Source organism: Hyaena hyaena, unplaced genomic scaffold (genome assembly GCF_003009895.1).
Source record: "Hyaena hyaena isolate Hyena2069 unplaced genomic scaffold, ASM300989v1 scaffold_125, whole genome shotgun sequence".
NCBI lineage: Eukaryota > Metazoa > Chordata > Mammalia > Carnivora > Hyaenidae > Hyaena > Hyaena hyaena.
This window is the reverse complement of record NW_024080757.1, coordinates 2601681-2628414: the sequence shown is the minus strand read 5'-3', so window position 1 is coordinate 2628414 and position 26734 is coordinate 2601681. Positions and strand designations below refer to the sequence as shown.

The following is a 26734-nucleotide window of genomic DNA, read 5'->3' as shown; positions in this document are numbered from 1 at the left end:
GTTGTATTTCACAGTCCCATATTTGAAATATGCCAGAGATTACATCTTCTGCAACTATTTAAACTTATCGTGAAAAGATTTCAGTGTCAATAAAAAAAATGTATCAGGTGGCTCTTGATTTTTAAAGAATCATTGTGAGGTAATACTGAGCAAAAGTTTCAATACCACTCATCTACAAAATAAAATCCCGCATCCTAGTCTGGCCATCTAGCGCTTGGGGATTCGGGCTCCTTTCAGGTCTCCTTTTCCAGCAATGAGTTTCCTCCCTCCCTCTAACATATACCAGCTTCCAAGTCACCTAGATCCACTGTTAACAGACCTACTGCTTTGCCTACAATGTGCTGGAGGCTTTTCACCCTTTTCAAAGGTCACTCCAGTCTGAAATGCAGCCCCCCACCTCCAAGCTTCCCTGCTTGTTACTAAAAATCCATCTGCACCAGATCACCTCCCCTACAACTTGCCCAGCGTACACAGAGGATTAATAATTTATGTTCAGTTCTTACTTAGGACCCTATACCTCTACTAGGCGGTTACCACAGACTCCATTTTAATTAACCCCCCACTTCCCCCACAGGCCCCCACCACATCATGTGTAAAAAATATTTGGCATCGTTTATTTAGCTTTTAGTAACAGCTAATCTTACCAAGGGACAATGTATTTAAGTGAGACAAACTATAGATTTGGTATACACCATTCTTATTTTGGCTTTTTCAATGACCCGTTATACGCCTCTAAGTAAACATCAACTTTAGATACTTTATATTTAAATTTCTACATTTTAAGCTTGAAGATGATGCTCTTAACGTTTTAAAGTATACAGTTTGATGACAATTTTTGGTAAATTTGTATAGTTGTACAACCATCACCGCAATCCAATTATCACAATCATTTTTAAAATTCAGATATAATTGACATATAATATTAGTTTCATGTATTCAATATAATGATTCAATATTTGTATATATTGTGAAATAACCCCAATAAGTCTAGTTAAAATAGTTAAAAAAATTTTTTTTCCTTGTGGTGAGAACTTCTAAGACCTGTCTTATTTCACTTAGCATGATGCCTTCCAGGTCCATTCAAATTGTTGGAAGTGGCAGGATTTTTTTTTTAATGGCTGGATATGTTCCTGTTTGTGGTGTATGTGTGTGTACACACACCAGTATATACCATTTCCTTTATCTACTCATCTATACGAAGTTTGGTTTTAAACTTCATTTAGGGGGCCCTGGGTGGCTCAGTCAGTTAAGCGGTTAAGCACCTGACTCTGACCCAGGTCATGATTTCACAGTTCTGTTCGTGAGTTCAAGCTCCATGTGGGGCTATGTGCTGACAGCTTAGAGCCTGGGGCCTGCTTCTGATTCTATGTCTCCCTCTCTCTCTGTCCCTCCCCTATTTGCTCTCTGTCTCTCTTTCAATAAGCAAACATTAAAAAAATTAATTAAAAAATAAACTTTATTTATATAACCAGCAATTGTGGAAAGTCATTCAGTAGTTTATTAAGGAAAAAATAAACACCCATATGGGAGTATCCCATTTGTTTTCAGGTTTTAATGAGTAGTTTTAATGTGTAATCCTTAAACCTCTAAAGGGAATTTTCCCTCCTTGATTTCACTCAGAAGACATTCCAGAGTGTTAATTTTACTCAGGGGATGCTTGGGATAAATTTCTTCATCTGGAATGTGTCCTCCAATTCCCGACACCTTTCAGAGTTATTCCCAGTTCTTCCTAGATGTCCCCTGAGCCGTGCCCTTTGGGTAGTTCTGTGGAGAGATTAGTTAGGGTCCTTTGAGGATGGGAGCAGAGAAATGACTTACCATGATGTAGCCTTTTGCCTCCATCCTGGGTCACTTCAGTGTAGCCCACATTTTGTTAGACTTACTTTGACAGAGTTCTTTCTTTCCCTTTCTGTCTTCTATATTCTCAATTTCTAGCTAATTTTGAAATATTAAAGAAAAGGCAGACTACTTAATTTGGAAATCATTTTCCTTACCCAAGAAGAAAATTCTTAGCATGTAATCTGATGCCTTATTATCTCCTTAACCATCTTTACCTAGATCCATGTTTATCTAATCCTGAAGGCAGGTAAACATAATGGGTTAATAATATATATTTATGACCCACTTGATCATTGGAAAGGTCAAGTAGAAAGTCTGTTTGATTGTCATTTTTAAGGTAATTTCATCCAGCAAAAATGGATCAAAATCTAAGATCTGAAAATACTTTTGTATGAAATTGTTTTCTCATTACACAGAAACTTAGAATAAAGGTGCAGCTTGTATTTTTTAAATATATTTGTAGAGGACACAGACTTTGGCAGATGATTTGGATAAAAATCTTCAGTTTCCTCTCTAATATGAAGAAACGTATTTCAATTGCATTGAATTTTCACTTCCATTTGATTAAAAAATAACAAAACTTTAGAGTGTCTAGGTGGCTTTTTGGTTAAGCATCCAGCTTTGGCTTAGTTTGTGTGTTTGAGCCCCATTTCAGGCTCTCTACTGTCAGCACAGAGCCAGCTTTGGATCCTCGGTCTCCCTCTATCTCTGCACCTCCAACACACCCCCACACGCCACCCACTCAAAAGTAAATAAACATTTAAAAATCTTAAGAAAACAAACCATTAAAAATTAGGTTAAGTCTTAAAAGGTGAATTTGATTCAGGAAATAGAAGTTTTTCCTGATCTCTTTGTTGCAGACAGTCTGTCTGATGCTATAACTTGGGAGCCACAGTTCTTAGAAAAGCAGCAGGTTAGAATATCAGGATATTCTGACAGGGTGTTCTTAGACAAGCCAGCCTACCCCTCACTCCCTGCAAATGCTTTCAATTCCGCTCCAATTAAAGAACTGACATGCGAAGCCAGTTTTACCAAGTGAAAACAATTAAAGTGGAACCAGGAGGAAATACTCCCTGTCTTGTTGCCTTATAAAAATTATACACACACTTATCAGTTTGAATTCAAATCCCATACTGTTCAGTAGCAAAAGACTGCAAAGGTCCCATTTATTATCATCTAATTTCAAGTAATGTAATAAGAGCTACTAAATTTATCCATTTTGAAACATTTGAAAAAATCTGTACATTTCTAATAGATTTGATATAAGGAAAAATATGCAACTTAACAAAATTTAAATCCCCTTCGATATATATGGAGATATTTTATGTCTTGTTTTAGAGAGATTCCCCCTTCAAGGCTTCTTTCCAACCCCACCCCAGAAATAGTTGTTAACATCTTTATATGATTTAGTTTGTGCTGTTCCTCAAGAATAATGTTAGGTTTAGGGAGAATCACACACTGGTCTGCAGGAGTGATGCATTGATTTTAATAATATTTTTATGTCATTCTTTTTTTGTTTTATTTTATGTTTATTTATTTTTGAGACAGAAAGAAACAGATCATGAGTTAGGGAGGGGCAGAGAGAGAGGGAGACCCAGAATCGGAAGCAGGCTCCAGGCTCCGAGCTGTCAGCACAGAGCCCGACGCGGGGCTCCAACTCATGAACCGTGAGATCATGACCTGAGCCGAAGTCGGATGCTTAACTGACTGAGCCACCCAGGCACCCCTGAACGATGCTTTTTGAGGCACATTTGTTGGAGCAGTGCGTAGGGGAGGAAAAACGTCTTTTTCTTTACACGTCCTTGTTTCTCTAGGTGGGGTTCCGTAAGTTTGAGTGGCCAAAGACAGATGAGTAAGAGTAAAATAGAAGTTGGTTAACAAGTGCATCATCACGTATGCCAAGAAGCACCCAGCATTCAGGCGTGTTTGGAACTTGGGTCTGTATCCCATCCTGTGCTGAAACAAAAGGGATTTGGGGCTTTAGCGTGAGGGAGACCAGTTAAGAGAAGGTGGCCAGGAAGACTACGGTAAAGGATTCCTTAGGGAGGTTTGCAGTGCAGATCTAAGTTTTACTTTTCGTCACCCCATGAGAGTTGTTAAAAGTTCTCTCTTCCTACTTCAGAGTGTCCATATTTATATCATTTTTCTTTGTTCCCAATTTCTGTCTCTAAAAATGGAAATTTCCTTTATAAATAGAAGTTTCCTTTACAAAAGGAAAACAAAGTCCCTGGTTTTAAAGCTTTACCTGGGTCTGCTGCTTCTCCATTGCCTTCACCTTGACATGATTCAGACAGCAGAGAGGTGTGGTTCCAATGACATGTTCTGGTTCTGGAGGCAGGGCCTGCGTTTCCGTCCAGCTCTGCCAGTGTCCCTTGGGCAAGGTCATTAACGTCTCTTAGTCTTAGATGCAGTAAAACTGCTTCCTCATTTGTTCAGAAGTTTAAATTCGAGACATATGACTCAGCACAGACTCTAGTACAAGAGGACGCTAACTGCTATATTTGTATCATCACCATCACTATTATTATTACTATTACTATTACTGTTAGTGCTGCTGCACACTCATGGCACTGTGATCTGGAGAGGCTGAGAACGTTTCTCATGCCCCTAATAATCATTCCAAATAAATGACTGCTGCCGGTGCCTGTTTTTTAAGATCAAAGGTCTCAAAGACGTTTGAAGAGCTCCCTCACATTACCGTCCATTGGGAGGGGGAAATAACTGTCCGTCCGTCCCTCTCCTCGTCTTTTACTTTCATTCCCATTTTTATGTTCTTCTTGAACAAAGAAATGTCTTTCTTATCTGTTTATTTTGTTCACTCTCACTGTAGCTCCCAGGACTTTTTTCTAAGGGTACTAAGTTCTTCAGGAAAGATGCTAAGATGTTTTGCTGATTGTTATCTCTGATTGTCCTTTGTTTGTTGTTCTCATATTCAGATTTCTCTCCTGTTATGCTAATGTGGCAGCTTTATGAGCCCCTGGCGTGTAAGTGCCTGGGTGATTTGGACCCTGCCTAGAAGAAAGGTTTTCTTCTTTCATTTTGGAAGAAATTGAGCTCAAAGGAATGATATTTTGTTAAGGAATATTATTAGCTGAATACTTTGGTCTTTGAAAATCATTTCGCTTCTTCAAAACCCCACTGGGTAATATCAGATATTTTTATAATTTAATTCTTTGAAGATGATAATAAGAATGATGTTTCTCTTTTTTAACAGTGATTGTTTTAACTAGGATTAGTTCTTCCCGTTCTATTTTTCTGTTTTCCAAAATCTCAAAAATGAATATATATTGCTCTGACAATACAGGGACATATTTTTTAATGTTTCGTTTTTAAAAGAAGTGGGGTTTTAAAAATTATTTTACATATGCTAATTACTTTATGCGTCTTTTCTCCAAAGGTATGTAATGGGTACAGCTTCATACGATCTATAAGTCACATGTCTCAAGTGAACAATTCTCTCTTCACCATGATTTCAAGAAAGAATGTTACAGTTAGTATTTTTGATGAAAGAATAAATAGGTGCGGAAGCGTTAAGCGGTCCCCAAGTGCACTTCTTATTTTTCTCAAATGTACTTTAAAAGATATAATTGATATTATTAGGCAAGAAAAAGCAGAATTTATATAATAGGTTGCTAGATGATTGTACACAGTTATCAGCTTTGCATCTCACGACACTGGGATTGGGCATGTGTTCCCGGTTGCGGTTTGCCTGGAAAAATGTTTATCATTGAAGATTGAACTCCATTTGGAATGAAATTTTCTGTTGCCCATGTTACTAGTTAGTTTCTTCCTCTCCTCTTCTCCCATTATAACTGATTTATACTTCCATTCCAGTATTTATTAAAAATTGCTTAAGGAAAAGGACTTTGAGGGGCCGCCTGGGTGGCTCAGTCTGTCAACCCTTTAAGTCTTGATTTCAGCTCAGGTCATGATCTCACGGTTTGTGGGATGGAGCCCTACTGTCTGGCTCTGCGCTAACAGCATGGAACCTGCTTGGATTCTCTCTGCCCTTCCTCTGTGTGAGCGCTCTCTCTCTCTCTCTCTCTTTCTCTCTCTCTCTCTCTTTCTCTTCCTCAGAATAAAAATAAAAGACTTTTCAGTCTGACAGGTGGAGTTCCTGAATACCTGTTACCCCACTTACAACTCCTCATTGTGAACATATTATATTATTTCTTTGTTTTTTAGTGAGCAGGGGAGGGGCAGAGAGAGAGGGAAACACAAAATCCGAAGGAGGCTCCGGGCTCTGAGCTGTCAGCACACAGCCTGACCCCAGGCCCGAGCTCATGAGCCGTGAGATCATGACCTGAGCCAAAGTCTGACGCTTAACTGACTGAGCCACCCAGGCGCCTCTGAACATATTATGTTAAATGTCTCCAAATGTTTCTTTCCTTCATCCGTAAAATGACAGTGTGGCAGTGGGATGGATGAGGTTATGCTTATGACAAATGATCTCAAAAAATGACAGTGTCTTATCAAGACAAAAATGTATCTCCTTGCTCATGCTAAATGCCTGTCATGGACTGTCTGAAGCTCGGTTTGCATTGTCTCTATGTCCGAACTTAGACCGCAGAAGAACAGGGAAATTAGAGACGTAGAAAACCCCTAACTTTAAACCTGTCCAGAAATAGCACCTGTGATTTCTGCCCACATCTCATTGGCCTTTCAAGTCACACAGCTACTCCTGGGTTTAGGCGGAGATGATAACATCCCCATAGGGAGGAAGGCCACTTCATGAGGCATCAGATGAGCTGCACACAGACTGCGAAGTCGGGGGCCTGCCCCCCGCCCCACCGGGCTCGTCTACAGAGGACGCGGTTTTGTGTGTACACATTTGTAAGGTGCCCAGGAGTTTACTGTCTTCTCTGCATCCCCGCTCCCAGGAAGTTAGTCTCACGTTGAATAAATACTTGCTGTGACCTGCATCATGTTACATACCAAGCATTTGTGACTGGAGTGATTCAATCATGAGAACATTCTTTTTCGTATACCACCTAACCCTTGAAACAAAACTCACCTAAGATAGCCTCCCTGTAAATGATTAGACCATAAATAAATGAGAACTACATCTTTAACATCTGCCTTTCCATCGCATTCCTTAATTATTTGTCTCAGGTTTGAGAGAAGCAAACAGAACTGTTTTTGTTGAGTGCTCAGTGTAATCAGACTGTACTTTCCCATTAAACCGATCAGGTATCGATTTGTTCTTTTAGTGTTTAGTAGACTCAGTGGTGGTGGTGTTTTTTTAATAGAATACAAGGCAACTATATGTATATTGTACATTTGTTTTTTTTAGGATATTACCTGTTCATATAATATGGTGTTTAGAACACAGCAGATTTTACTGTGAGTTTTCCTTTGCTGTTTTATCTTAAAATTTCTACTGAAAAATTGACTTAATTGTGTGTGTTCAAGTGTCATGAAATTTCACATACATACAGATTCTTGAAGCCATCAGGACAGCAGGATGCAAAAACTCTCTTGATGTTTTGGTGATGGCAGAGCAGAATAATAATTATGAAATAGAACAATGATAATATCAGTTGAAGATAAATGTGTGTATAATTACAACTCTTAGCATTCTGACATTAGTATCAATGTATATTTTTATCTTCATACTATAAAGTCTGATTATTGACGATGACACTTGTAATGGTAAAGGAGCATTGAAGGCCTTTTAATATTTCTGTGAAGGCTAATTAGAACAGATGTTTGTCTCAACTAACTTTATTACAAATACTGAAAATGTTAACTCTTTGTAGTTTAGAAGTGAATTTCCTGTTATAATTAAGTTATAGATCAAATGTAAATTAGAATCTGTTCACAATATCTAATCCTCCTCACTTGGGACATAAGGAATGGAAATGTTCTCTTCCTATGCTCCCTCAATTCACTTACCGATGGTATTAAATGATAATTTATTTTTAGATTGCTGAGAGTAAATGTAGGTGCTGGTAATTCACTTAGTGGCTGTTACAGTGTCATTAATGAAGTAATGGATGAAATATGACTCTGGTCTTATTTTATCTTGAATTACATGACTTTCGGAGTATTGAAGGTGATTCTGGAAATAGGATCTCCTAGAACACAGGCTTTGCCGGTTTGACTGTTAGCTAGAAGTCTTTGTAGGACTGACTCTAAAATAATTAATGTTGACTAATTAATTGGATCATTGCATCATTCATTCATTCTCCTGTAACTTAGGTATGTAAGGGCTCAGCATTAGCGAGGATACGGGGAGATGCAGGTAGTAAGTAAAATATATCCTTGGGGTGTGAACATGTGTGGCCCAGTTACAGGAAGTGAGATGGGTGCCGATGGAGCCTGTGCAGTGGGCTTGGCATTAGAGTGGGACACCTGGCTGCTTGGAAAAGAGAGATTTAGAATAACAAAATGTTGCTACGACTGGGGTGAATTTTGAAAATGTTATGCCAAGCGAAATAAGCCAGACAAAAAAAACCAACAAATACTGTAATGATTTCACTTGTATGAGGTGCCTAACAGAATAGTCAGGTTCATAGAGAAAGAAACTAAATGGGAGCGAGGCATGGGGAGTGATGTTTATGGGTACAGGGTTTCAGCGTGGGATGATGAAAAAGTTCCAAAGATAGGTGGATAGTGGTGGTAGCTGCATATAACATCATCACAGTACTCAATGTCATGGAATCGTACACTCAAAAATGGTCAAAATGGGAGATTTTATGTTCTATATATTTTGCCACAATAAAATAACAAAATTAATAGAAACCCAAAAATGATCATTTATAGCCCCTGCCCCCAGTTCTTCTCTTTTTAAGAGAAGTTTTTAAAAGAATTTTTTAGGGATGCCTGGGTGGCTTAGTCGGTTAAGCGTCCGACTTTCGCTTAGGTCATGATCCCGCGGTTCGTGGGTTCGAGCCCCGCGTCGGGCTCTGTGCTGACTGCCAGCTCAGAGCCTGGAGCCTGTTTCAGAGTCTGTGTCTCCCTCTCTCTCTGACCCTCCCCTGTTCACGCTGTCTCTCTCTGTCTCTCCTAGAAATAAAAATATTTTAAAAAATAAAAAAAATAAAAGAATTTTTTAACATTCCCTCTCCATCTTTTGTATCCATTATAGTTTTTCCTAATTAGGTTTCATATATAACAACTAATCTCTGCCAGATTTATGCCATTAGATTGTGTTCGTCAGATTTATGCCATTAGGTTGTGTTGTGAAAGTCCGTAAGTACAGATGGAACTTGCTTTACTACCTTTCAAGCTAACAATATTCAGAACATTTGAGGTACTTTTGTATGAAATGGCATATTTAGTAAGTTCTACCTTCCTATATTTTATTTAATTGGAAAAAAAATGCCTGCGCACTTAAACATGGCTGACCCTTGAGAACATTGTGAGAGAAGCCATTTACAAAACACTGATGTTTCTATTTATATGAATTGTCCAGAATAGGCAATTTATAGAGCCAGAGAGTAGATGGCTGCTTGTTTCAGACTGGGGGGAGGGGGTCATGGAATGGTGGAATGGGGACAGTGGGAAGATTCGGGATTTGTTTTAGGGGGAATGAAAGTTAGATTCTACAACTAGATTTCAGTGATGGTGGCACCATCCTGTGAATAAACTAAAAACCATTTAATTGCACACTTTTTTATAAGTCAGGTGTATGGCATGTGAATTATATCTCAAATAAACTATTTTTTGCAATGCTTAAAGGAATGGTTTAACTTATCTTTTTTTGAAGGATCTTTTTGCTTTTTGCTTCATCATATGTCTTAGGTTAGTTGAAAGCAACGTAGCATTGTCAAGGTTAGCATTTTAAATATGCGTGTACTTTCTAGCAAAGCCACAAACTGAGAGAACTTTCCGACTGGTAACTATCAAAATGAATGCACAGACATCTGAACGCAAGTATTAGTACATTTTACACACTCACACACTGAGTGACCTTGTTAAGCTGGTAGTGTACATCTTCAAATCAGACAGAAAATGATGATTAATTTGATGACTGCAGAGCAACAAAAATGACACATTTCTTTGAAAGATGTACCCGTTTATAGGATTGCTTTTTAAAACTCAAGTCTCTTTTCTTCAACTCATTATTTTTTCTTTGCTTTTTAATTTCATAAAAAAACTAACAAACATTGAAACAGTTACCAGTTTATGAAAGGAGAGCTGAGTAGAAAAGCACTGGGTGGAAATAGTGTTGTGCTGAGTTGGTAAGCCATTCTGTAATCCCTGCTTCTAAAGTCGTCACCGTCACTGGCTAGATGCTAAGCAGCCTTGATACATTAGCCCTTAAACTATAAATGACCTTATATTAAAAGAGATGCTGGTTGCTACCAGACAGAGTTCTTCATACACACACACCCCCCCTTGTGTGCATACATGCCTGTCTGCTCCAACTCACAACCAGCTCAGAACTCAGGGTTTGCTCGGAGCTGCCATTTTTTTTGTTGTTAGCCATTTTGAACCAGCCCCCCCACCCCCGACCTTATTCCTTTGGTTAACTTGGGCCCCACATTTATAACTAATTTATAATTTATAAACTAGTTGCATTTGTAAATTCCTTGCACAAGAAAACACATTGTGATTCCAACCTAAAGCTGCAACTGACTTTTAGATATATAACCCAATGGGAAGGGGGGTGCTCCCTATGAAATGTCTCTTTTTTACTTTGTATTTACTTCTACATTAACATGTTATTTTTCAGTTCCAAGATTTAAAGCAGGCCAGTGTGTGTTTGCTTACCTGCTTGAGTCAAACCGAACTATTACTAATTGAAAATTTGTCTTCCTATCAAACAGCACATACATTTTAAATCTCTTTCTATGGGGGTGCCTGGGTGGCTCAGTTGGCTAAGTGTCTGACTTGGGCTCACATTCGTGAGTTCGAGTCCGCCCTGGGCTCTGTGCTGACAACTCGGGGCTTGGATCCTGCTTTGGATTCTGTGTCTCCCTCTCTCTCTGTCCCTCCCCGACACGTGCGCTCTGTCTCTCTCTCAAAAAAATAAAATGAATAAGCATTAAAAAGAATTAAGTCTCTTTCTATGTATGTTCATGTGGTTTTAGCCCATATTTGTATTTCTGTGTTCGGTTGTAGACCTAGTAGTAGCCATACCTTGTTGGATCTGTTGGGACTCCAACGAGAGGAATGAAACGGTGATTCCCTGCTCTAGCAGAGCCTCCATCTTGGAGGTCGATGACTGTGGTGCACGGTGGAGCCAGGAAAGCACTTGGGTAACACCAGGAACGGTTCTGAGGAATCAGAGAGGAAGAGGGAATCTCTGGCACCAGAGAACCTCTAACAATAAGTTGAACCTTAAAAATAAGGGAAGAATTTTGAAACTGAAGAAACCAAAAGGTCCTTCACCAGCATGCTGAGTTCTTGCGAAAAGGAATAGAACTAAAAGCCGAACAAAAAAGATCTACTTCCTGTCTTCTGGGTACATTAGTCTATGACGTCATAGTCCTTTTAGTGGGAGAAATACAGACTTCATTTAAGGGGTAAGTTTATTTTGTGTTCTGGTGCATCCCATTCTAAAACTGCCCACCAAGTCTGTAGCGTGAAGCCGAAGGTCATTACGAGTGGGAAGTCTTAGTTTAAGAACCCAAGGGAACAACCCACCATGTTTATCCTGCTTGTTTGCTATTAATGTTTTACTCTGTAAACTGTCACACCGCAGCAGCCCATAGTGCATCCCGAGCAGGGTCCGTCCGGTATAGGGCCACCCTGAGGGTTTCCAAGAGGAGCTGCACCACCCTTTGTGGCCCAAGGTCCTGCTCGCTGGGAACCCCTTCCTCATTTGTTGTATGCAAATCAGTACAAGTGAACCCTCCTTCACTTACTAGTTACGGGAACCAGCTCACCGAAAAGCTGTTCTCAGGTTGCCATTAATCTGTCTGAAAACGCGTTACCATGAATTTAAGAAACTCCTGAAGGAAGAAAGAATAATATTAGATAAATGTGTCTATTGAGTGCTTACGTATAAACACATACTGAATTATTTTATTATGTTTTCCCAGGAGCCCTAGGAGGTGTGTATCGCCATTGTCTCTGTCTTACAGATAAGAAAGCTAAGGCACTGAGGAGAGTGAAATTTCATTTCCCAGATTATGTTATTTGTTAGGTGTCACCATGTATCGCAGGCGGTTTGCTGAAAGTTAGCTAACGCAGGGTCCTACCCCTTTAGAAAACAAGCATTTTTCTTACGCTGTGAATCTAGATGTTGAGGCACAAGAAACCTGACCAGCAGAGAAGGAAAGCGGAAGGCCAGCACATATGCTGTGGGATGTGTAACAGTAAGTGTCGCCTCACACAGCCTCCTATGTAGCGTGTGTTGAAGAGCCTACTGGCTAAATACCCAGCCAAGAAACATGGCCATTTTGTGAACAGATAATATGTTAGGCACTCATTTTTCTGTCTAAGAAACTCTTCAACTCCAGTTCTAATGTATATATTTCTATGTATATGTATCTGTCCAGATAGATAGATACAAGACAAGGTATAATATACTTAATAATTTCTAGTAAAGTATGGATAAAACATATCAAGGAGTTATATTATTTGGCTATTTGAATTTCTTAATCCAAAAGGATTTTTTTAAACGACTAAGCTGCTATTTAAGAAGGTGACCGATCCAAGTTCATTGATCTTTTCTTCCACATTCCTAAAAGCCCTCATGTTTGCAGTTGGTGGAAAGGAGGTGGACACACAGGGCATGGTTGATGCATATGCATGACTGACCCCTGAATGGCTAGGAGGTGGCTGTACAGAATGAGCTGGTGCTCAGACTCCATGGGTCCTCAAAACACCACTGTAAGGACGAAGTGAAGTAACAGATCGGAAAATGCGGTATTTCAAAAGATAAAAATCACTGGTCACATGCATGTTATCAAGGAGCAGCTCCTATCTCAACATTTTTACTTCTTGATCTCTTTGTACACACCCTCTCCCCCTGCACCCCTCACTGCTCTTCTCATTTCCTCCTCCTACTCCCCCCCCCCCCGCCAGGATCCAGCTGATGAGTCAGTGGCATGGGGCGGTGGAGAAGGGCTACATCTGTCTCGTGTTCTTGTGCTTCCGTAAATGGTCACATCACCACAGCTTCCTCATGTCACTCTTCCTTTCCTGCCCACCTTTGTATCCTCTGAGGGATTTTATATTTTATTTTTATTTTTTATTTCTGAGAGAGAGAGAGAGAGAGAGAGCAGAGGAGGGTCAGAGAGAGAGGGAGATACAGAATCCGAAACAGGCTCCAGGCTCTGAGCTGACCGTCAGCACAGAGCCCGACGCGGGGCTCGAACCCACGAACCGTGAGATCATGACCTAAGCGAAAGTCGGACGCTTAACCAACTAAGCCACCCAGGCGCCCATCTGAGGGATTTTAAAACATTCTCTGGGCTTCCTAATTTATCTCACTCCATTTTGCTCTACCTTTGTAAGATAGGACCCTCTTCCTATTCCTCCCTTCTTCCACACTCTGCATCTGGATATCAGCCGGTGACCCGGGGCCACCTGGCTGGCTTCCTTGTGTGATGCTGTGTCTTTTGCATGGTAGATACTCAGAGAACACGTGTTCATTAACTAGCTGGAAAAAAGACAGATGAGCTACATATTCCTTCTTCTCTTTCCATATTTGGGGGGGAAAAAGTGTTGCCTGGCCTTAAATTTGGAGATTTTATCCAAGTACACAGGATTGTAGAGCCCCCAACTGTTTAACTCTTGGTGTTCTTCCTGCTAACATAGCAAGGCAAAATAAGAACACTTCTTTGAGGCAAGGGAGTGTTTATTTTGAAAGACTCAAAAATCTTGCCCTTGAGGCATTCCATGAGTTTGCTTTTGTTTTGTCACCTACCAGAGACGGTAAACATGAGCCGCTCTTGCATGGAATCCCCTGGAAGTAACATTAAATTTCCAAATGTCCTCATAGAATCTTGCCAGTTGACATTCTCTTGAAGAACCTGGGTGACTGGACTGTTTTCAGCTGTGTTTATTTGCTTGCCCTGGCGAGTGTTGATCTGAAGGGAGCCATTACTTGATCCCTTTAAATGATTAATGTTTTTTCCTTCCATTTTTTTTAAAGGAAATGGCAAAAATCCTTAATCATCCCAGAGTCTATGCTTTTCTGCACATACCAGTCCAGTCTGCCTCTGACACTGTGCTCATGGAAATGAAAAGAGAATACTGCGTGGCTGACTTCAAAAGAGTGGTGGATTTTCTGAAAGAGAAGTAAGTCTGTTAGTACTTAAGGAAATAACCATTTCTTTTTTTCTTGCGAAGGCATGTGGCAAAAATGCACTTATTGTAGCCACAATTAAAGGTACCAGAGGGAAGGCGAGAGTTTTAAAACTTTCAGAGCCTTTAAGTTTCCTTAGGGGACCCTTGATGTGGTTTCTTCTTATATCCACCTCCCATCTGTTCACAACATACCATTAATTTGTGTGAGATTGCCACAATCTTTCCAAGGTAATGTGCATTGTGATCATTTTTATACCTGACCTCGCAGATGCAAACTGGGTTGGCTTTGCTTAAATCTCCTTTAATGTGGCTTTTTGAGGTGGTGAGCTAGGCCCGACATGGCGGGCGGCCAACTCATGTCACTGCGGAGTAGGTAATTTTCTCCCAAGTAGCACTTTTCGAAGAGTATCTGGAACGTCCTTGCTTTTACCCGCTTATCCCCGAAGACCATTTGGAGAACGGTGATTTATAAGGAGGTTTTGGGATTCTGTGTTTTTAAAGTTGAAATTGCTGTTGACCAAAATTAAGGCATATTTACACAATCTTAGACATGAATGATCATTTTGCTTCCACAAAAAACACTTGCAGCCCATAATTATATTCTTCAGAATCCTACTTCTCATCATCACCAAACATTGACTGCCTTCTGTGATTATACGAGGCAGGAAATAGCAGGGCTGGCCAAGGTCATACGAAACCTTCTCAAGTCTAGGGCACTGCTCTCCCCCATGGCGATAGGTCATTTATCCGGGCATATCTGTGGCATGCGTCTTCCTACCTTCCGTAATTTTTCCCCATAATTTCTTCCTCTGTTGTTTCTCCTAATTAAGATACAACTTTTTATTTCCATCATCTTGTTTATAATTATGTACCTTTGTACCATGTCAGAGAGCTACATGGATATGCTTGCTTTGTGCAAATTGTGAGCAATTATTTTTTCCATCTTCAATTAGTGACTTATCCTGACTGCATAGAAGTCTTTTTAAATCTTTTTTCTTCTTCTATTTACTTTCTCCTTCCTTCCTCATCTTTCCTTTATGTCTTTCTAATTTTTTTCCACCCCTAGGCATTTCTTGATTATCGTAACCACTAGAAATAAAGACACTTGTGTGCATTCAAACAAACACAGCTAATTGTTCGAATATTCAAATGAGCGAATAGAAGGCATATTTATTCTAGGATTTTGTAATTATAATCATTAAATATATACAGCCTTCAAAGTAGAAAGCAGAATAATGACAGATCTCCACCATTCATGGTACGTTCTGCTCTTGAACAGAATGGAGGTCAAGTCTAAAGAATAAGAAGCTTTATGTTTGACAGCTTTTAGGTTTCCCCATATCCCTCCTTTGCATTTATTCTAGCTGTTGTAGGTAAACTTGTCTCCTGTGAGGGAGTCCTGGGCACGTTGGCACTGGTGAATGGAATGTTTTCAAAATTGCAAATAAATTGTTGCACCTGTGAAGTTTCTTGCCTCTTGCTTATTACTAGGGCAGTAGCAAATAACGTGTGCAATTCATGGCTGTTGCACAAGATTTTGCCAAGTGGAGACATGCATCTTGTTGTGGAAAATAGACTAGAACACTTTCCAAACGGTTGCTTTAATGTGATTCAGTGAGGTTAAGGAATCAACACCTCTCTTTCTCCTCCACTTGGGTAAGTGCTGACTCAGTTGTTTGGGGAATTACTGTGGCTATCTAACCGGGCAACAATTTCACAGTGAGTTCTAGCCTTTTATGTTGTTCCAAAGATGGACCTTTTAAATCTGTTGCATCTTGAACAGTTTCAACAGCATCCGTGAGGTATATAGAGGTCAAAAGATGATCACAGCAAAGTGTTAGAGAATAGTCTCTTGCCTTTACTCATGGGTTAAACTCATTGTCCTTTCTTTGGATTCTGAATTACCCTGAGGCATCTTTGTAGCTTTTCTAGAACTATCCTACTGTCTGGAAGATCCCAGAGCGAAGTACTCTCCCCAGGGATCTCCGATATTTCCAATACTGGAAATATCAGTGATCCCTGGACAGGATGTTGGAGCTGCCTGGAGAAGACACCCATCCCTCACCCATCCATCACAATGTCAGTTTCAAGTAGTGTGAAGCACTGGAATGGGAGAGTAGGAGTCTACATAGCATCTCTAAAAGCTTATTTTTTATTAAAACTCTGTATTGTATATGTACAGTGAGGGCAGAAGCAACCTTGGTATACAATTTCATACTTAGATTTTAACTTACAAGATGTATTGGAAAAAGGTAGAAGGCAGACAATACGGTACACTGATACAGAGAGCAGATGACTGAGAAAAGTTACAGGTACTCTTTGGAAAAAAAGAACACAAGTCATCACCACTAGTATGGTGATCCTTGGTTGGTTTTACACAGTTCATCAGAACCATGGAATTGTGTATTTTGTCTAGTCTTCCCTGTTGCTTGTGGAGAAGCATCCAGCACTGCCTCCTGCACGGACAGCATGGTCCTGTGCTCCTCGGTGAGAACGTGCTCCTGTCCCTTCTGGGAGGCCCACCTGTCTGGGGACTACTTTTCAACTGTAACACGTGTTTAGAAATCAATGAAGTAACAGAATTCTGCTCTGATATTTTGTTTATTTTTCCTATGAAAACTAGATAGCTTTATGCCAAATAGACGAGTACTTATTGGAAACACCAAGGTTTCAGGGTTTTCTGTAGCACTGCTGGTCTGCATAACTGACCCAGCACAAATGGTTTTGTCCAGTGTTAAATCACAATTCAATAAAATAATGTCTTTTTTAGAAAGAGGACGTCACACTGCCATTTTGTGCTTTCGTGAAATGACTGTGACTTAAAATGATGTCTTTGGCGCTCTCTCCTTGCATCTGCTGTTTGAGCTCCTGTGTTAACGTTTCGTCTGAAGCTTTTGAAGTCTTTTTTTCCTCATGAGCCTTTAATAGCTGAGAATCTTGTTTGTTTGTTTTTTCCTCCATGAACATGAGACTTCTCATATATGCATCTTACAAGTGAGGGATGGACCATGCCCTAATCTGTTTCATCAAAAAATCCAATTTTTAAAACAACTTTTAGCATTTAAGACTGAAGTCCAAAGTATTTAAGTTTACCTGAAGCTATGGGCTTTTAAACTACTAGTTCAGCAGTATTCATGACGCCATGTTTCTGACACACCACTGGAGGTGAAATCTCTTTAATTAATTTTCTTTACTGTTGAAACTGGCCCGGTTGTTAGCTGGAAGCAGTAGAAGTTTACTTATGAGCCAGCTTGAAGTTGATTCATTATTCTCTTCAGTTGTTTGAAAGTTGGCAGCCATTATCCTCACAGCAGCTGGATTGGAGATAACCCGGTAGCGCTGGCACAGGCAGAGACATATGGGGATTTATTAAATCACGCAACCTTTGCAAAGAAAAGTGTCTAAATTACTTAATACACCAATTTAAAACAGCTGGTCATGAGCAGACAATCATATGACTTAAATTATTCTATTCAGATTTATTAATCCAGTTGGAAAATTAACTAAGTTGACGCTTCTATGTGAATGGGTAAGATGATTCCTTGAAGTCCATAATGGGATTCAGAGGGGTATGGAAGAAAACTACACCGCCAAGGTGCCATTCTGGTTTCAGAAAGATTTGTGTTTTTATGATTGTCAATAAATACCTCACAAGTTTTACTCCTTTTACTAATTGTCACTGAACTGGTTTTTCTCTTCTTTTTTAAGATATGACCAGGATTTTTTCAAAAAGTATTTTTTTTTGTATTTTTTCATGTGATTTTGAAAGAGTTACTTCCTAATGAGAAGATTTTTCACTTTGGGATCCTGAAGGTGATATAATTAGGGCTCCTAGAGCCTCAGGACCTTGGACATAGACTTTGATTGGGCCCCCCTCCTTTGAGCAGTAAACTCAATTACTTCTTCAACGTAAACCCGCATATAAACATATATTCACCAGTGACAACACACAGAATTATTCTCTCAAGCATGTGTTCTAGTGCTGAGTAAATGAGTCTCTGAGTCCTCAAATTCACACGTATGAAGGGAAGATGAAAGAATGTCCTCTTGACAGATACATTTTAAGACATGAAACAGTTTATGTATTAAATGATCTATTTGTTTTCACAGATTATTTTGTTGGAAGTCCAATGGCCTTTTGGTTTGTGTTAACCAGACCTTAAACTTGGAGACCAGAACCATCTCCCTCCCTCAGTAAATACATTTTGAATGAATTAGACCCATTATGTTTTCACCTACTAGTTGTATATATCTTGAGCTATACCTCCCTGTAGCTTCTTTGTGTTGACTTTTAATGACATAATATATCCATTCTCAGAATTTGCCGTAATCGTGTGTCAGTGTGCTGTGTAATTCCGGATTAATTTGTCATGTTGCTTATAGAATATGAATCCTTTAGCATCCTGATATCCATTCACACCCCTGAGTTTACTATACCCAGAGACTGCCCCATGCAGCACCACAGCCAATAACCAATGAGCACTCGGGGGCAAAGGGACGCTTTCAGCAGGGAGAACTCACTAGAGGGGAGGTACAACCTCGCAGAGAAAGCTCTTTCGTCCCGTCTCTCCGCTGTGGACTCAGACAGTAGAGGGGCAATGAGGGCACAAAGCCAGGATCACTTTGGCCAGGTGATTTCTGTAAGTGAGTCACAGGGTCATCTCATACTGCCCAGCCTATCCAGTGACCTACTTTTCCAGTCTGTCTGGGGCGGGGGGAGAAGCTAACTCATGAGCGTCCTGAGTCCTTTTTCTTCCTTTGATTACTCCCAATCATCTACGTATCCATACTGGACCACAGTCTGATGAAAGACATGTTGTGCTAAACTTGTATTTTCTTACAGTTTTTATACCTAGTTTTATTCCTAGCAGCTTGGACACCTGAGCAGCAATATTTGTCAGAATAGAGGAAAAGAAATTGAAAACAAAAACCAGATTCGGCAAGGATTAGGTAATTAAGTTTTCTTCCAGATGCATTCCCAAATGTGTTTCTGTTCACTGAAAAGCCACCTCCCAAATAACTTAGGCAAAGTTGTTCCCTCAAAGTTGTTTTCTGGCCTTGTTCCATCATTTCGAATATCTTTAACTTGGGTGTTATTTTGGGTGTCCGTGAGGCCTTGTTCACTATTTTATCTTTTGTCAAATATCTTTTTGAAATAGTGGCATTCTGTTGTCTTTCTCTCCGTTGCTAATTTTACGTTTTTTCAAGAGAATGAATACGTATCATTGGAACAGTTATATAGCAAGAAGACATTTCCTTTTTCTCTTTTCTCATGATATTGTATTTATATGTGGAAGATACTGACATCACGTGCTGAATACTACATTATTTTAGTACATGTGATTCACTGGTTTGAAGGTAATTACATCTTCCGTTGATTTAGCTTTACATTCTCCATCTGGCCTGGTCAGGAGGGAAACCCCATCATTCCTAACCCCTTTCTACCTTGTGTCTCCTCCTTCACAGTGCAGTTCTGTTACTCCTTTCAGAAACAGAGAAGCTGCCTTCCTTTCATCCTTTGTACGTGTCTCTGCCTCAGCTTGTGTTGCAAACATGAGGGTCAAGTCACATAGTGTGGTACCATGTACTGATAGTAAGCATGTCTCCGCTCATTGGTAGAGTGCTTTTCATATTCCACAGGGCTCCTGTATTACGTCCTGATGCAGTCACAGAATCGTAGCCAAGTATGTAAGATAGGTATTTTAATTTCAGGATTTTTTTAAAATGTTTGTTTAATTATCTTGTGAGAGAGAGAGAGAGAGAGAATCCCAAGCAGGCCTGGTGCTGTCAGCACAGCGTCCAACAAGGGCCTCTGTCTCAAGAACCGTGAGAATATGACCTGAGCTGAAGTCCAGAGTCGGACACTTAACCAACTGAGCCACCCAGGTGTCCCTCATCTGCAGTTTTTAAAGTGAGCATCAGAGTTCAGACTGGCTGAATAGACTGGGTGAGAGCCCACAGTGATTTAGTGCATAATAAAGTAGGCTTTCAGGTTCTGCTGCATAGCAATCTTCCTAACAATAATACTGATTCAGTCACTTGTTTCTTTTTATTTCATAGTTTTGTGCTCAGCTCTGTAGTAAATGCAACAATACCAATACCAATAGTAATACTTAATATGGTGATAATAATAAAGCCACTAGCTAATATTTTTAAGCTTTACTTTTGTGCCAAGCATTGCTATAGGGCAGTGGCATATGTTAGCTTATTTAATCCTTAAGTCCCAAGGATGTTTAGTTATTTTCCCATGGTCAGGCCATGACTAATCCATGATAGCAACTCACTGAAAACTCAGAGTCTGTGACGACTAAGCAGCTCAATCATGGTGCTCTACTGTTGTTCCAGTCTGAGGCACGGTGCTCTGGTGATGGAGCCAGTAAGGTGGACTTGACAAATAAGGGTGAGGTAAAATTTACAGTGAGGGCTTTCAAGGGAAGGCGAGAAAGGATGCATGAGCAAGGATGGTGTTTTATCCCAAGACACCAGCAACAGACACCACGAGTAGAAGAGGGGAAATGAGAGGGAGGAGGAATTTGGGTATAAAAGATGAGTTGGGCTTGGGGCATACTGAATTTGCAATGCCTGTTTAGAAAATCCAGGGGAGATGAGCGCCTGGGTGGCTCAGTAATTTAAGCATCCTACTCTTGATTTTGGCTCGGGTCATGATCTCACAGTTCATCGGATCAAGCCCCATGTCAGGCTCTGCACTGACAGCATGGAGCCTGCCTGAGATGCTGTCTTTCTTCCTCTCTCTCTGCCCCTCTCCCGCTCATGTGCTCACTTTCTCCTCTGTCACTCAAAATAAATAAATATTAAGAAGAGAAGAAGAAGAAAACCCAGGGAGAGCCCATGTAGGCTATACAAAACATGGGTCAAGAGCCCAAGAAGGAGATGAGGGTCTAGAGATAAATGTTTGCGACCAGTTAGCTTTTGAGTGGCAGATAAAGCTGTGGGTGATGAGATCATCTAGGAGAAAGAAAATGGAAGGCTAGGGAACACCAGCATTTGGGTCATAGAAAAGGTGAAGGGATCCTATGACGAGGGTGAGGAGGCAGGGTCAGGCCGGTGTAAGAGGAGATGCAGGAGGAAATGACCCAAGGAAGCCAAGGGACATAGCAGTTTTAGGGAAATAAAAATGGTAAGGGTCAAATGTCAGCTAGAGTTGCCTCTTGGAAGCTCGTGCTGGGCTAGATGCTCTGGAGAAAAAAATGCTTTTTAGATGATTTTCTTTTCCCAGTACCATAAGTGTTCAAGAGCTGTTGAGATGTAGTGATGTCTCCATGGTCCTCTGCTGACTGCATGCCTGCTTCTGAGCACGGTGCTCAGTTTGTCCTCCTTGACCCTTGGACCGCCATATTGCTATGCTGTGTGCACAGTATCCAGGGCCACAAGAGAAAGAGCCAGGGATAGTACGTATTCGCTGAATGCTTGGTACTGACTCTGGAACCAGAGAGATGAAAGCTTAGAGTACTATTTCTCAGTGTGTTTTAATTAAAGTTCTCTTTTTCATAAACAAGAAAATCCCCTGTCCTTTGCAGAGAAACTGATCCATTCCCTTTAGTAGAACAGAGTACTCTGCATTCTTAGAGATTCTCTGTTCTCTGAACTCCTGCTGGCTAATAGCTAACAATAATTATAAGGGAATATTTATTGAGCATATAATATGTTGGAGGCAATGTGTTAAGTACTTACCTACTTTATGTAGATTAACTCATTTAATTTTCACAATAGCCCTTACCAGATAGGAAAATATTATTACCCCCATTTGACAGGTGAGGAAATTAAGGCACACAGTGACTTAAAGTTACTATGCTGATACCTGGCAGAATTTAGATTCACGCTCCAGCCTGCAAACCTCCAAATGCTTTTCATTGCTCCTGTGGCATCTGGCCTTTCCAGATGGGATCATTTTTAGAAACATTAGGGAGGATCACAATTTTCTAATTAAGGGTTGTACTATATTATTAGACAGAAAATTTCAGATTATATATCCTTCTTCCAAAAATTACTACACCTTTCTTTAGTCAGTATCCCCTCCCTTTTGCTCTCACTCCCCATGCAGGCGGAGAGTCCTGGCGTAAGCCGATGAAGCTGTGTTTGATTGTGAGCACAGGGAGGAAGAACTACAAGGAGAGAATGACTGGTTTATCTGTCACAGCATCTCTGTGAACAGAGTGTCTTCATAAAGTGTGTGTACAAGTCAAATAAAATGCTATACTGATGGCTAGATGTCGTGCAGTTATCATCCTGCGTAATCTGCCGTGTAGCAAAAATGTAAGTCCTGATTTCTAAGTCCTATTTCCCCTTCCTTCCTGGAACCAGATGTATTCAGTGTCCAGCTCGAGCCCCTGCCCATGAACAGTCGCAGTTGCTAACGCTGATCATTTCATCACTTGCTGCTGGCACAGGGGAAGTCTATTACTGCTCACTTGGACTTCCCATACTCATCTTTATCGTCATTCTCTGAGGGACATTTCCTGAACTCTCAGTATTTTCTAAGACCTTATGTTCTTATCAAAACCCAGGAAGAAATCAAGGGAGCATATACAGTGCGTGTAATTTGGGATGTCGTACTAGACTTGGCAGTATTACCTGAAAGGTACCATCACGAAGTCAGCAGCAAGCAATAGGAAAAAGAGAGGGTCAGGTAACCCATCATCGTTTTTAAAGATTGAATTTCAGACTCTTGAGATCTGACCAACTTAAGTTCTGGAAACAGGACCAAAAAATCATTGTGACGTAGTATTAATTTCAAAGGAGCCAAAGTCTTGCATTTATTCAGTTAATACTTATTGGATATAGACTATCTGTCAGACACTTGTTAGGTGTAGAATATTAAGAGCTCAGTAAAACTTGATGACTGTCTTTTAGGGAATAACACACATTTTTAAAGTATTTATTTTTGAGAGAGACTTACAGAGAACAAGTAGGGGAGGAACAGAGATAGAAAGAGACACAGAATCCGAAACAGGCTTCAGATTGTGAGCTGTCAGTACAGAGCCTGACACGGGGCTCAAACCCACAAACCATGAGATCATTACCTCAGCCAAAGTTGGACACTTAACGAATTGAGCCACCCAGGCCCCCTAGGCATTGGCATTCTTAAATCATGGTTAATATTATATACATACTTATAGCCACTATGTTTGGTAAGTATAGTAAAACCCCAGTATTAACTCTAGTATAGGGGGCAGAGTGTAACGGTTGATTATAGGCTTTCCATGGACAGAAGGAAAGGCTGAATTACAGGTCTTACGGAAAACCAGTCTCCTTTCTTTAGACAATTAACTTTACTGGTTTGATTTTGTTGATGCTATAAAATCTACAGAGAAAGGGTTTACCTAGATTACACACATATTTATGTGTATATATGTATATCAGTGTGTATAAAAGTTATAGTTCACATGTCTGAAAGTGACAGACGTGAAGGAAGTAGAAGTTTTTCAGTCATGTAAAGGAAATCCAGAGCTAGGCAGTAGAGCTGTATAAGGCTCCAGCATGTACGGGATTCGGGATAGAGCTTTCATCTCATGGTCCAAGATGGCTGTGTTAGCGCCGGTGATCAGATTTGCATTCCAATCTGAAGGGAGGTGAGGGGCAAAAGAGTATATGTGTTCTTCTCTTTTAAACACTTGCTCCTAGTCACACATGTCACTTTGATTTTATCTAAATGGTCAGAACCTAGATACATGTCTGCACTTGGTAGAAAGAAAGGCTAAAGCAATACAGTCTTTACTTTGAGTGGCCTTGCACCCATCTGAAAACATGGGGGTCTATTGGAAATAAGGGGAGATGAGATAGTGGAGAACAGTTAGTATTCTCCCACAGTCTCACCCTTTGTGAGACTCAGCTCTTACTGCTGAGTACAGAGTTTACCCACCCAAGCCCTCTCCATTTACCCTCTCCTTTTGTATATCTATGGTTTATGGTTGATGCTGTCCTTTTCAGAAGGTCTAAATGCAGCTGAAAAGTCCCCATTTAAAGTAGAGTAGAAAAAAGATCATAAATTTTTAAAAGTCCCATTTAAAAATGGGGGAATGGGGAAGCACCTAACAGCTGTTATTCACTGGGCATTAGTGAAGCCTGCCTTGTAGAATCATGAAGACGTTCTGCCCTGGCACGGAAGGGCATGCTCTGTTACCTCATCTAAAGAGCCCTGACATCCCTCTGGGAGGGGACGGGCCTCCTAGCTGATTGTCCTCCACTGCTGTGGTCTGCAAGGCCGTATCTGAGTTGGGCATTAGAGAGAATGCTGTTCTGGATGGATTCTGATGCTTCCATGCCTGCCTCCTTCGGTTGCTGATTTCAGACCTGGAAGTTGCATTAAGAGTAGTACAGATACATACGATGCAGACCATCCTGGTGCGTCTTTTGTAGCCCTCTTCCCTTAAAAATTTAGTGTGCTTCCCATCTATTTTTTCTTGTCAGTTCTACAAACAAGTGTAGTCAAAAACCATGTCTGGACATAGCACTGAACCTGAAGACTCTATATTTTATTTATTGGCCTCTATCCTGTGCCCTTCTCCCCCAACTCTGAGTTTAGTGATGACTCCCTGGAGGAATCATCCTGGCTTTCCAGCCTGTAGTAAGAGTACTTCCTACCTGCTGCACAGGTAAACTAATGCCATTATTTAGGTTCTGTTCCTTGTAGTATTTAACTTTAGGTAGATTTCATCTGGGCTGCAGATGACCAAAAACAAAAAAACACTATCTCAAACAAGGTGGGTGTATATTACTCCATCACATAGGAAAAACAATATTCAGTAGGTAGTCGTGTGGTGGTGGTGGTGAGGTGTAGCAAGGACCCAGGATTCGGTCTTGTTGCTCAGCTAACAAGCTGAGCCCGTTCTGTGTCACAGTCCATGGTGGCTGCTTTATATTCATCCATTAAGTCCACCTTATAGTAGTAAAAAGGAGAAAGAGAAAGATATACCTCCCCTTCCCTGCCTTTAAAGCTTCAGTCTTTGAGCCGTAGGTGACACTGAAGTCATGCCGCTTTGACTAGAAGATGGCCATCTCGGGGTGCAAAGGAAACTGGGAAATAATAGTGTTTCTTCTAGACGTCCATGTATCTAGCTAAACATCTGTTTCTGAGGGGGATGCAGGGAATGGATATGGAGGGGCCACTACACGCACTTAAAAAAAATTATTTGAGAGAGTGTGAGTGGGGGAGGGGCAGAGAGAATTCCAAGCAGGCTCCACAGGGCTGGAACTCAGGAACCTGAGCCAAAACCAAGCCGAGGAAGCTCAACCGACTGGGCCACCCGGGCTCCCTACATGTACTTTTTAAAGAGTTCTCGTGCCCAGTTTGAGACCTGCCCCTAAAACGATTAAATTTGTTGTCCTAATTCTAAGCATCTGATTTTTTCCTCTCGGGCCTCATACCTGGTCTTGCACATGAGCCGACCGGTCGTCTCTAATTTTTACCGTTGTGGTGGTGACGGCGGCTTCAGTCTTGGCTCCACACAGCCTTAGACACTACGGCACGTTCTGGCGTGTTATCAGTTGTCGGCTTTGAGTGATTATCAGAAAAACACCATTTTACGAAAGACTTAACGAAATGTTACTTCTAGGGTTTTTTTCCTTCTTTCCAATATCAGACAAGAGCCATGTCCCCTCAGTGTTTCTCTCGTCCTGGACGTCGTGGGTGCACGGAGGCGGCGGCTGCCCCGCGCCCCGGAGCCCGGAGGCATTTCCGGTGGCCCTGTACCGGCTGGGCCGTGTGCTGCCGCCTGCCCGCCTCCGTCTCGCGAGATCACAGGCACCTGCCAGGTCTCGCGTGGGTTTCGGACGCGCTGCTCGAATCCCTGGGAATAGAGGCGAGAAGACGACCGTTTTTGTTGTATTCGTCTGCGCGGACGTACTTCCCACCCGGTATTTGCTCTGATTTGTGTGGCGTCTGTCGCAAGGAAGTGCCTCCGCCTTTATTCATTGTTAAGTCTCTGAGATTCTTACAGGAATTTCCTCCTGATAAATTAATCTTTTCTGATCAATGAAATCAGTGGTTTCTCATTAATAGGCTTTAAAATGGACAGATTTGTCTTCTCTCGTCATTTAGAGAAAATTGGTTTTAGTCCAGCCATGGCAATGTCGATAAGAACAAACATTAAGCTTTTTTTTTTTTATGGAAAATACCGTTTTAATTGAACTGTGCAATAATGACTCTTTTTCGTATGCTTTTACTAATTTATTATGATTCAGTCTTTTTAATTGTGTGATTGGAAAATGGATTATTCTTTGCAAGTTTTTTCCCTGGAAAAAATGTCACTGTCCCGTTTGTTCTAACTCAGATCAACTGTTCTAATTGGGTTGTATTATTTTCTCTCAATTTTAAGTAAGTTGTGCTTTCAAGAATCATGATATAATTAAAATTTTAAGAGTGTTTTTCTACTTAGAAAATAGATTATATCTTAAAAAACTTTTATAGTATAATTGCCTGAATTTTTAACTTAAAATGATATTAGAAAACTAAGTTTAATAGAAAACTCTTGAGAACTTTAAGAATCCTGGTACACTGAGAGCTGAACAACAAAACAAAGCAACTGTTGACTAAATTTTAATGACTTTTAAAACAATAAAAGACATAAGAATATTTTCCGTTTTTATTGGCAATAATAAATCCCCATTTTTTCCCCAAGTAAAAAACAACAAAAATAGGCAGATTTACAGCCCTAATATAAAAATGTTT

General features: G+C 40.5%; 1 protein-coding gene and 1 long non-coding RNA gene across 8 annotated transcripts in view; one reads left to right on the top strand and one right to left on the bottom strand.

Annotated features, from left to right (window-relative positions):
• Window positions 1–26734, top strand: part of CDKAL1 (CDK5 regulatory subunit associated protein 1 like 1) — a 706117-nt gene that overhangs the window by 419489 nt on the left and 259894 nt on the right. For all 7 annotated transcript variants that reach the window (XM_039237460.1, XM_039237461.1, XM_039237462.1 and 4 more), the window contains one exon: window positions 13892–14037. In XM_039237460.1, the coding sequence (XP_039093391.1) occupies window positions 13892–14037 (146 nt within the window). The remainder of the gene's footprint in view (window positions 1–13891; window positions 14038–26734) is intronic.
• Window positions 1525–25729, bottom strand: LOC120235254. The gene is made up of 4 exons (XR_005529352.1): window positions 25432–25729; window positions 10927–11063; window positions 1884–1935; window positions 1525–1764 (listed from the first exon to the last, which is right to left on the bottom strand). It is a non-coding gene; the product is annotated as an uncharacterized LOC120235254 (long non-coding RNA).